We start from the raw sequence: 11,380 nt of genomic DNA, 5'->3' as shown, positions 1-11,380 counted from the left end.
GCAATGGCATAAACAATCAAACGTACCCAAAGTGGTACAATATCAACCTCATTGAAATAATCGATGACTTTCTGAAAGCGGCTTCAGACTATGTTACTGACGATGCTAGGTGTATGAGCTAACATAGCATCAACCTTCCCTCCCACAGGCGGTTTGCTGCGATGATATGGAGCACTGCTGCCCTTCCGACCATACCTGCGGTGAGGGCGGCACCTGTAGCCGGAACGTAGAGCTGCAGTGGAAGAGCTGGCACATGTTCTTCTCCAGGCCGGGAAGGAAAGCTCTTAAGCTTTAATCAGCTGCTGTTTTCTGCTCTTCATGGCTCCAAATCAACTTGCACTACTTGGAAACTCGCCAATGGATGCTAGATCTGCTGGTTTAGGTTTAATTGGTTTAGTGATGGGGAAATTATAAAAGGTTAATGAATTTGAGAATAAAACAATACAATCGTAACTGAAGGTTTCTTGAACGTGGCTGATTGGCTTAGAATATACTTTGATACGGGTATTTGTAAAATAGGTTTATTTTACGTTATTAAAATGGTAGTGCATGCCGATCTATAGGGGCTCATTTGTCCTGAATCTCAAATCGAACGAGCGGGTCTTTTTATATATTTGATCTATAAGAAATAAACAACATTTTTGTGAAATTGCGCTCTGATTGTGTTTAAAAACGAAATAAAGTTTTACAAAACAAATTCCTGTTTCCGAATAGTTTATTTTGATGTGGTCCACACACAACAATGCCATTGATCCATACTATAAATGAAACGATTATGCCTTATACTTTATTCATATTACTTTGACCCTTATTTATACCGGTTAGTCTCATTGAACCTTTTCTTCATGATACACCTTTGCATCATCACACATTCTCAAACAACACAAGCAATACAGGCAAATATATCTTGAGCACTTAAAGCACTTCAAATGACATGTTCTGTAGTTAAGTGCTGTATTTATAGATGCAGCACTAAACTACAGAAAATGTCATTTTAGGTGCCTTGGTACGTTTATATATTATGCCGCGTTGAACAATCAATTAAACCCTCTTTGTAATAGTCAGCGGTGGCCAAAATCGAAATTGTTCGGTGCGCTTTAACGTCGGCGCGCAAACACGCGTCATCACGTCTGCGTTGCGTCATCATCGCGTCTGCGTTGACGTCGCACTGTTTGGTTTGTTTCCCAAGATGGCGATGCACCTGTCTCCTCCGTGGTAATCCTGCTTTCTCTGCGATTGAAATAAACAACCGCGGGGCATCCGTGGCAACAAATAACAGTATATCGTTTGTAGCGACGAAAGAAAAAAAATCGCTTTTTGCCAAAATGTCGACCGAGGAATTGTCAACATCGGACAGCGAAGGCGCGTCGGCCGGAGCCGGGGAGCGATGGGCACCGGTCGGTGCTGTGGCCAGCCCCGAGGAGGAGAGCGGGGTCCGGGGCAGCGCTCAGCCCAGACCCCGGGGCTCATCCTCCGCCTCGGTGGAGGAGACCGCCGCCAGGTTGAAGAAACTAGAAGCGGAGCAAGACCTCCTGAACTCCTCTCTCCTCGCTCTCACGTCCCACTTTGCACAGGTGCAATTCAGACTGAAGCAGATAGTTCACGCCCAGACCGACGAGAAGGAGAAGATGTTGGTCGAGCTTGAGGAGTTCGCCTTCAAGGGGTGCCCCCATGTCGTGGGGTGCAGGTCGCAGGATGCGAAGCATCTGGAGAACTCGGTGAGTAGCCTCAAACAAGGGCAAGGAAAGACCACTGCGTTGAGACGCAAAGACCACTGCGCTCAGACCATCTGAACTCACAGAGACCAAAGACATTCTTTGTGATTCATTCATGACATTAAATTAGAAGATCGACAAAGTACTCGAGGCCACCCCCCGTTACTTATAAGGCAATTTATGTGGTCATTTACTCATAACGAATTGTCAACAATGCTTTTGAACTGAATGACACACACACACACACACACACACGATACATTTTTCGGAACGCATTTTTTTGCGTCAAACCCCATATTATAAACTGATCATCAGTTCGTCATATCATGGTAGTTGTACAGTTACATCCAGACATATGGAAATGGTTGAACACAGAAGGAATAAGGACATGAACATTTTATTTTTATGTGTGCGCACACAAGGAAATATCTGTTTGTTTCCTCGAGCTGGTTCACTCTCCACATTAATTTCCCCATTGGCCAATATAACCAGTTCTGTGCGCTCTGGCCTCTGGGTAAGCCTCCTCTAGCTCTTGTGTGTTATCTCTTGAGGGGAAACTAGGCTGTTTGACACACAGGTGGGCGTGTGTGACTCACCATGCGGTCAGACCAGGCCTCCAGACGATCAGGATAAGCTAACGGCCTCCCCCCCTTTTGACGTCACACAACGCCCACCCCACCCTCCACCCACCATAGCCCCTTGTCTATTGCCTGTTACATTTAAATGCTTTTTTTCTTCCTATTTTCATTTCCCCCTCGCTTCGTGCTTTACTTACAGGAGGACTTGGTGAGTACGAGTCGAGAAGCACTCTGTGGCACAAATTATGTTGTTATACTTGCATGATATGTCGCAGGAAGGCATAGGCTAGCAGACTGGCTGATTGAGTTATTAGTAATAATGTGGACTATAGGCATTGGGTAGAGTAAGCTTACTAACCCTACCAGTATGTTAGTCTTATCCAAACCCATCCCCTACAGGAGCCGATAGCGGTTCTTTGCATTTCATCTCAAAGGGAGCGCTGTCAAACTGCAACTTGGGGAATATCCTATGCCCCACGCTTGGAAATGCAGGATGACACACTGACAGACTGCCTTTCAATTTCATTCTCCCTTCAAACCAAGTTCCCACACTACACACAACAACAGAACAAAGACACCTATTTTGTGGGTGGGAACCAAAACTCTCTTTGGGCCCGCTATTTCTCCCTGATTGAAGAGTAGCTGAATGATGAATGCAAAGATTAAGTAAGATTATCCGTTGGCTAATGTACTGTAAAGTTGAACTTGTTTCATGATGTTTGGTGAGCGTGCGGTGTGAGCTTGCTTTTTGTCTGGTGGCTTCTCCTGCTGAATGTCTCTCAGATGGACCCAGGCACCCGTCCATGTCCATCTCTCTCCCCGTGTCTGAACGCCTTCTGCGTCTCCATCCTCGCTGTCCTCGCCGTCCTCGCCGCGTGTCTCCAGCTGCTGTTGTGTCTGGCTCCCTGTTTTCCGGTCGGACCTCACTCTCCCACTCTGACTTCTTTGTGTCTGGTTTTCTCGTCCCGGCCAGAGCGAGAGGGAGAAGCGGGAACGCCTGGAGGCCCAGAGAGAGAAGCAGAAGGATCTGATCGTCCAGCTCAAGACCCAGCTAGACGATCTGGAGCAGTTCGCGTATCAGGAGGGCAGCTACGACTCGCTGCCCCAGTCGGTGGTCATGGAGAGACAGAAGGTAGGAGCTCCCATCGTGGCTTTTCAAAAAGGCTATAAATACGTTTTTTTTACAATGTAATGCAGTTCATATAATACATTTTAAGTGCATGTATATTGTAAGACAGTCATAATCAACTTACCCCTCTACTTACCACCACTCTGTCCTGAGATAACATCCTTGAACCCAGCTTCACAGTCCATCTTGGCGTCGTTCATTCTATCGCTACTCTCCCCCTGCATGGTCAACAGAACACACGATGACGGCCAGCCTAGCGTTGGACACTATCTTGGGCGTTCGGCATTTAGCCTGCCAACAGATGAGAGTTCAGCGCTATTAACTCATTACTAAGCATGTATTTAGGTTTGCATTGGACACTAGGTCGGCCGTTCGCAATATAGCCAGCCAACAGATGAGAGTTTAACCCCTTTAGCTCATAATTAAACCTGTATTAATGTTTAGAGATGGAGAAAGCGGTTGGTGGTTAGATTGCGTCGATTGGTTGGAGGTTTGAACTTAGAGTGCGCTCATCATGTGTCCAACCCCCCCCCCCCCCCCCCCGACCTACTCTGTCTCATCCCCTCGTCCTCCCCCTCCTCCGGCGCAGGTGATCATCGACGAGCTGATCAAGAAGCTGGACGTGAACCTGAACGAGGACGTGGGCAGCCTGACGGCGGAGGAGCTCCGGCAGCGGGTCGACGCGGCCATCGCTCAGATCGTCAACCCGGCCCGCGTGAAGGAGCAGCTGGTGGACCAGCTCAAGACCCAGATCAGGGACCTGGAGATGTTCATCAACTTCATCCAGGGTACGGCCAGCCGCCCGCCCTGGCTCTGGTGTGGCTGAAGGCTGGGGTCCACAGTTCACCGGATACGTTTGGAAACACGTCTCGTGGTTTAGGCTCGATTTTGCCATTCTGTACACAGACAGCCGGCGTTTTCCACCATAAAACTAGCCAACACTTCTTGTGTGAAAGTTAAACCGAATTATCCCGTGATCAAAGTTATGGTCTGGATTTTGTCCTTTTGTGTCATGCATTTCTTGCACTGTTTCGGCGATGCTCCTCGGTGGATACGCGTTGTGACACTGTTTGATACGTTGACGTTTTGTTCAGACGAGGTGGGGAACCCGCTCCTCTCCGACGGCGTCCAGAGCCAGCAGCCGCACGCCGCCGGCCCCGGGGCGACCGGAGCGAGGAAGAAAGGTTGGTGGGATTCCCTTAAAGACACAGTACACAGATACAGACTGTATGCTCCACCTGTCAGAGGCTTAACGACAACAGGTGTTTAAAACTGAGAACGACCTTCAGATTACTTGGATGGGGACATATTAAGAGATTATTTATATTTATTCCATTGAACTAAATTAAACATAGGTGTATACGTATTTGTCTAAACTAATGGCTTGTATATATTGACATTTCGGACTTGGTAAAGCTAAAACAGAAGTGACCTTTGCAGAAACCCTATTGGTCACCCATCGTAGACGTGATATATTTGCACTGACGAAAGCGTTCCCCGTCTCCCTCCGGCCCCGCAGTGGACCCCGCTCAGGCCCAGAGGATGCGGCAGACGGGCCTGCAGCTGATCCAGAAGGCCCTGGCCGTGCTGCAGATCTTCGCCATCAGCCAGTTCGGCTGTGCGCCGGGCCACGTCGCCCAGAACCTGTGGTCCTCCGGGGGGACGGGCCAGGAATACGGGCCCCTGCTGCAGCAGCTGGAGGCCGCCGTGGACAAGGTGCGGCTGCAGGCGTCCTGCAAGCCGCCGTCCTTTGAGCACGTGGTGAACTACAGCAGCCACCCAGCGCTGGGGCCCCGGGACGAGCTGACGTCGTCGGTGAGGAAGGAGCTGTCGTCGGCCCTCAGGGACCTGCTAGCCCACGGCCTCTACGCCCCGTCGCAGGGCATGAGCCTGGTGCTGGCCCCAATCTCCTGCCTGCTGCCGCACCGGCCCGGGCCCCAGACCATGCACCCCTGGGAGCTCTTCGTCGAGTACTACCGCTCCAAGAACGGCAAGGCCTTCGTGGAGTCGCCGGCGCGCCAGCTGTCGCAGTCCTTCAGCCTGCCCGTAGGGGGTGGCCCGGTGACGGTCACGCCCAAGCAGTCGCTGCTGTGGGCCATCCACACGGTGCTGAAGGAGCACGGGCGCTACAAGCGCGGCGCCGACTCGGAGTTCAAGGCGCTGGTGTGCATGGCGCTGAACGAGCAGCGGCTGGTGTCCTGGCTCAACCTGCTGTGCAAGTCGGGCCCGCTGGTGCACCCGCACTACCAGAGCTGGAGCTACATGGCGCAGACGGGCTTCGAGGGGGCCCTGCGCATCCTGGGCCGCATCAGCCACCTCAAGTTCGACCTCCCCGTGGACCTGGCCGTGCGGCAGCTCAAGAACATCAAGGACGCGTTCTGAGATCGCCGCGGCGACGGAGGAGGAGGAGGAGGAGGAGGAGGAGGAGGAGGAGGAGGAGGCGAAGGCCGCATGCCCGCGCCATTCGGACTCGTAGTTGTATCGTGTTTCAGCTGGACCCCGCCAAAGTAGAGCCTTCCGTCCTGTAGCCTTTGACTCTTGGCAGCTCCGTCTCTGTATGGACGCAGCCTGTTTTAACCAGCCTGTGCCAGTCTGTAACGTATGCCTGCATGGGTTAGTCTAACCGGCGTCTGTGCTCCTGAGTCCTCTTCACAGCTGATCCATCTTTACCTGCTTCCCCCCCCATGACGACGGCGACGTCATCGTGTCCAGTCGATACCGCTGCTACGCACATGCCTTAGACAGGACGCCCAGATAACCTCGTCCTGAGTGAAGCCTTTGTGACCTTTTGTGGCCCGTGCTTATCATTCCAATGCCCGTTGGTGCATGATTCTAACCCCTGACCTATGCAACAGATATTGTGGTTAAGGTTTTTCAGTGGTAGTACTTGTTGTGACAGGCGTTAGTGGGATCGGTGAGCTACATTCCATATACCGACTGGGTGGTTGAATTACTATAGCACTAAACAGCACTACTAGAGAACGCTACAAGAGAGTTGGATGGAAGCTTGGGGGGAATTGATGTTGCACATTTGTTTTGTTAATAGTTATTTTTAGCATGGTTTGACAGCATTCTGACCTTTACCGAAAATGGTGCCAGGGAGCCAGCTACTTCCCCCACAGATCATTGAAGCGTGTGTGTGTGTGTGTGTGTGTGTGTGTGTGTGTGTGTGTGTGTGTGTGTGTGTGTGGGTGGGTGGGTGGGTGGGTGGGTGGGTGGGTGGGTGGGTGTGTGTGTGTGTGTGTGTGTGTGTGTGTGTGTGTGTGTGTGTGTGTGTCTTTTAGATATTTAAATGATGCTTCATCTTGAATTGAAAACCGTATGAAGAAAATGGACAACCGTATGAAAAAAACATATATATAAACATATTTAATCGGCATACATATCCAGTGTTTAAAAAAAGGTTTTATATATTGTAAGTTCAACTCTTGATTTAATTTTCCTTTACCTGCAGGAGATGTAAGCTACTGAATGTATAAACCAGAGGTGCTGATATCCTGATGTTTGTTGAGGATTTCATTCATGGAGGATTTCATTCATGGGTTTGTTGTTGGACTACAACACTGAAACTTACAAGTACTACAGTGTTACCGGGCAACCGAAGGATGCTTGGCTGTTTCTCAGCCCTACGTGTCACGGTCTCATTAATCAAAACGTTTTTGTGGTCTCAGTGTTTTAAAAATGCCTGTATTATCATGTCAGACAATTTTAAACGCTAGGAAAGATTTATCCATTAACATAATATTACATTACATTTTATGCATTCCAGGACAGACCATAATAGACCTCATTGATAATTTTAAGTTTGTGAAAGCAAACCATGTTACTCTACATTTATAAACGACTTAATCAGGAGGTAATGAACTAACCATCTTATTATTAAAACGGTGTGTATGGAAGGATAATCCACCTAGAGAAGTGTTATCATGTGTAAGGTTTGCTTTGTGTGATTCTATTTGAAAAAGTTACAAAGTCACACTTTTGGTGTTGCATTTTACGTTTAATGTTTTTAAATATGAGCTTACATTATTTAAGGGTTATTGTATTGCAAATTCGGCAAAGTCTAAATTCTGGAGCTGGATGCTGTAATTATTTCTTTAACGATTGACAACACTGTCTTAAAGTAGCTATTCAGTGTTCGTTTATGAATAAAGGACTTCAGGGTTTCCATGACGACATTGGTAATTCTTATTTTATTAAAAAATATATATATATATATATATTGGGAATTTATGGAGATATATTTTATTCATGTCTATTTATAAGCAAAAGTGCTTTGCAAGCTGTTTGTTAAACTCCTTCCATTTAAATGCTTATTGAACTATAATTTTAGGATCTGCCACTCTTACTGATGATTGTGTAATTTGTTCATTATTAAATCCCTTCAAACACTAAAATGTTAATATCATTATTTTTGTTATATCAGCTGTTTAAGTAAGAAAACTGCAATTAACAGGACAGTAAATGTCTTCTACAAAACCATATGATGGTATATGATATGAGGTAAAAAAATGATATAAAAAATATTGATTTTTATATTTAATATTTAATAAAAATATTTCTACATATATATTTTTAATGTATACCTATAAATATATATATTTAAATAAATATATATATATATATATAATACCATATATATCTTAATAAATAATATAACACTATCAATATAAATATATATAATATTATCATCAATATATATATATATGTGAAACAAATATTTATATATAATCATTGTTATCGTCGTTTTTATCAACGAAGAAAAGCAGAACCCGGATGTGACGTACACATTGTTGATGTGAAAGGTCGTGCGTTCCTTTTCGACTTCCTTTCCTGTTAGCGGTGGCCACAGAACAGCACTAGTGAGTGAATATTTCGTTGGATTAATCTCAAATCATCCTTTAAAACCCGGCAAACTCTATGCTGAATATTGTAACTCGGCCCCGATAAACATTCAAAAGACTCTAGTTAGTCTATTATTGCCACGTATACTATAGTACAGTGCTATAAATGTAACATTTAAGATATGCTTCCACTGTGACGGTCAATCCAACATGGCAGCCCCTTCGGTCTCCATACACTTCCACATAGTACAACTCCGCCGTTAAATTTAATCTAAATGTTCGTGTTAATAGCATTTTTGTATGTATCTATGTATATGTTCAACTGCTTGTTCTATACCAAAGCTGCATAAATACAATCCTTGAATGCTAAAGCTACCCTGGCCGGCTAGTTAGCTAGCATGTCTGCCTAGCCAGTCCTGTGCGTGATGCTGATTGTACCGCATAAGCGTGGACTATGCAATGCTAATGTTGTCAAACTCTTTGTATTCTCTTCCTGCTAGACATGGGCAAGTTCATGAAACCTGGGAAGGTGGTTATGGTCCTTGCAGGACGCTATGCCGGGCGTAAAGCAGTCATCGTCAGGGTAACTTCAACTTCACATGTCTACTTTATAGGCTAACATTACTTCATTCTCGCACAAACTACCACCACAGGTCACCTCTATAGACCTGCGTCCTGCTAATAAATATTCATAACTCATGGCATTTGGGATTCAGACTTTAAAGTCTGAATGCAATTCAGCGCAGCATCAACTCGTTTGTTATTCAGCCGAAATGTACATTACGTCCAAAACACCTTCTTGTTTGATATGCTTACAAACAAAGGTCACTATAGTGTTAAAAACAAGACTTATAGATTTTAACCTCTCCCAATATAGAGCAATGTGGAATTCCATCCAGTGTTTACTGTTATTGGCTGATTTATTCCCATATTGTTTAAAGGTGCTGTATCCAGCAGCGTTTTGATAGAGCTTGTTCGGGTTGCTTCCTTTCCCCCCCCCCCCACCCATTTCAACAAACAAGCCGGGTCTAACCTGTCTCCTCCTTGCAGAACATCGACGACGGTACCGCCGACCGACCCTACAGCCACGCGCTTGTCTCCGGCATCGACCGGTACCCCCGCAAGGTGACCACCACCATGGGCAAGAAGAAGATTGCCAAGAGGTCCAAGATCAAGGCCTTCGTCAAGGTCTACAACTACAACCACCTGATGCCCACCAGGTGAGGGTCGTACCCAGACTGACCTAGTTACAGCACTGGACAAAAGGGTCGCTTCGTTTTAATTGGTTCATTGCCTTGTGTGAGTTTATACTTGTCTAATTAGAATGTGTACAATTATTTAATTTAAAGGGGAATTTAACCCCAAGATTATTGTTCATCGGTTTGCATTGTGGAAGCCTCTTCTATTAGGTTAAACACAAACAATTGCGTGCCTATTCTGTGATTGGCTGATATGGTTACCTATGGCACACCTGTGTTCCACTTGGGGAGACAGAGATTGAGGGGTGTTTACAGCAGAGCTGGCAGCTCTGCAGCTCTCGAATGATAAAGTGAAAGGTGGTGTCAGGGATTAGGAATATAAACCCTTGTCTTAATATGCATATTGGTCCAATTTCCAATTAAATGCGGATGTCCAGTTAACTGAAGTATTTTTACATCTTTGAAAGATTTTGCTTGCTACGTCGTGACTTGGCAGCAACATGGTTACATGTCTGTAGACGGTTAAGTTTACCTGTTGGTGTGTTAAGTTGTTTTTTGTTGGTTCAGGGTTTGATAATGTAAGGAGTGTTATTAAAACCGGGAAGAAGCTAGTGTCTGCAGACTCAAGCCTTGTTAAGCCTTCCAGGAGGTCCTGGTGAGGTTGCCACCGTTCCTGTTTCCTATTTAATCTTGAATGTGGTTTTAATGAGGAAGGTGTCAGTATAATATAAGTTTTCCACTACATGGGGTTCTTGATGAAGACTGTTTGGTAGCAGTTAGAGCTTTGTTAAACATTGAGTAAGATTGTTGTGATTCTGTCATGGCACTCGACCTGAATACCTAGCGAAAATGTCCCAGCCTTTAAACCCATGCCATATTTTTCTTTGTCCTTCCCTTCAGATACTCTGTGGATATTCCCCTGGACAAAACCGTTGTCAACAAGGACGTCTTCCGGGACCCTGCTCTCAAACGCAAAGCCAGGCGGGAGGCTAAAGTGAAGTTTGAGGAGAGGTGGGTTCCGGTCTGCATAAGTGCCACAAATTGGCTCATTTGATCAAATGTTCTGAATGAACATTTAGGGCATTGAGCAGACTCTCATCAAAAGCAACCTACAATAATTAAATTACTCTTAAGAAAGATAAACAATATATTGCTGTCAGTACAGTAAGGATGTTCATAGAACCAAGCGCTAACAATCGCTAGTTTAAGCATGAATGAAGAAATCACTTCTCATCATAGATCCCTGTTATGTACCCATCACTTTTAGGCTATTTCGTTTTTGTTTTATGATTGATATAACGTGACTGAAAGCGACGTCATAGTTCAGGGCAAAATGTCTTAACTGTACTCCTTGTGTTTCTTCTCAGGTACAAGACGGGCAAGAACAAATGGTTCTTCCAGAAGCTCAGATTCTAGTCTCCATTGGTTTCACAAATAAATGTATAAAAAAGGCTTTGACTACTGTTTTTATTCTAAACATATTGATGCTTTAACAAAAATAATGGCCAAGTGCAGGGGTGTAGGAACCGGGGGGGACGGAGGGGACGTGTCCCCTCCAATATTGGAGACAGGCGCATTTGTCCCACCTAAAAATTATACCGGGGAGAAAAATATTTTATTTTATTTTGAAAGCGCAACACAGCGTCTTGTCACCACTTCTTATTCTACAAAAACTGGATGGTTGAGCGTGCAATTAAAGAATTGATTTGATATTTATCAGTTCATTACTGCCATTCAAAATGTGTTTTCCTTTACATTTACAAATGTATCTTTTTAGTAGAATAAAATATTTGTACATTTTTTCAGTGTAGTTCATTTGACATTTCTGTACAAACCATTAATGGATCTGTCAGGTTTCTGATATGTGTCCCCCTCAATGTTAAACTCATTCCTACGCCCCTGGCCAAGTGTATGA

The 11,380-nt window shown here is 45.4% G+C and overlaps 3 protein-coding genes across 3 annotated transcripts in view; all 3 read left to right on the top strand.

Moving 5' to 3' along the window:
• grna (granulin a) overlaps positions 1–688 on the top strand; it is a 9,570-nt gene extending 8,882 nt beyond the window's left edge. The window contains 1 exon segment of the mRNA XM_079746337.1: positions 149–688. Coding sequence (XP_079602463.1) covers positions 149–295 — 147 coding nt within the window. The 3' untranslated portion in view covers positions 296–688.
• A 494-nt stretch (positions 689–1,182) lies between these two features.
• Positions 1,183–6,606, top strand: rundc1 (RUN domain containing 1). Its single transcript, XM_079746338.1, has 5 exons — positions 1,183–1,718; positions 3,267–3,425; positions 4,012–4,210; positions 4,517–4,606; positions 4,942–6,606. Exons 1-5 carry the CDS (start codon positions 1,326–1,328, stop codon positions 5,802–5,804), a joined length of 1,704 nt encoding a protein of 567 aa, XP_079602464.1. The 5' UTR covers positions 1,183–1,325; the 3' UTR covers positions 5,805–6,606.
• Positions 6,607–8,239: 1,633 nt separating this feature from the next.
• Positions 8,240–10,917, top strand: rpl27 (ribosomal protein L27). Its single transcript, XM_079746348.1, has 5 exons — positions 8,240–8,284; positions 8,767–8,849; positions 9,317–9,486; positions 10,366–10,476; positions 10,833–10,917. Exons 2-5 carry the CDS (start codon positions 8,769–8,771, stop codon positions 10,879–10,881), a joined length of 411 nt encoding a protein of 136 aa, XP_079602474.1. The 5' UTR covers positions 8,240–8,284; positions 8,767–8,768; the 3' UTR covers positions 10,882–10,917.
• Positions 10,918–11,380: the final 463 nt, after the last annotated feature.

The sequence above is a fragment of the Pollachius pollachius genome, assembly GCF_949987615.1.
Source record: "Pollachius pollachius genome assembly, chromosome: 11".
In the NCBI taxonomy this organism is placed as follows: Eukaryota; Metazoa; Chordata; class Actinopteri; order Gadiformes; family Gadidae; genus Pollachius; species Pollachius pollachius.
The sequence above is the reverse complement of the archived record's forward strand: the minus strand, read 5'-3'. Positions and strand labels throughout refer to the sequence as shown.

Coding starts and splice junctions, on each gene's coding strand:
- rundc1 (XM_079746338.1), top strand. CDS start 1,326: ATGTCGACCGAGGAATTGTCAACATCGGACAGCGAAGGCGCGTCGGCC. Junction 1,719..3,266: donor CGAAGCATCTGGAGAACTCG/GTGAGTAGCCTC, acceptor CGTCCCGGCCAG/AGCGAGAGGGAGAAGCGGGA. Junction 4,607..4,941: donor GACCGGAGCGAGGAAGAAAG/GTTGGTGGGATT, acceptor CCGGCCCCGCAG/TGGACCCCGCTCAGGCCCAG.
- rpl27 (XM_079746348.1), top strand. CDS start 8,769: ATGGGCAAGTTCATGAAACCTGGGAAGGTGGTTATGGTCCTTGCAGGA. Junction 9,487..10,365: donor AACCACCTGATGCCCACCAG/GTGAGGGTCGTA, acceptor CCTTCCCTTCAG/ATACTCTGTGGATATTCCCC. Junction 10,477..10,832: donor AAAGTGAAGTTTGAGGAGAG/GTGGGTTCCGGT, acceptor GTTTCTTCTCAG/GTACAAGACGGGCAAGAACA.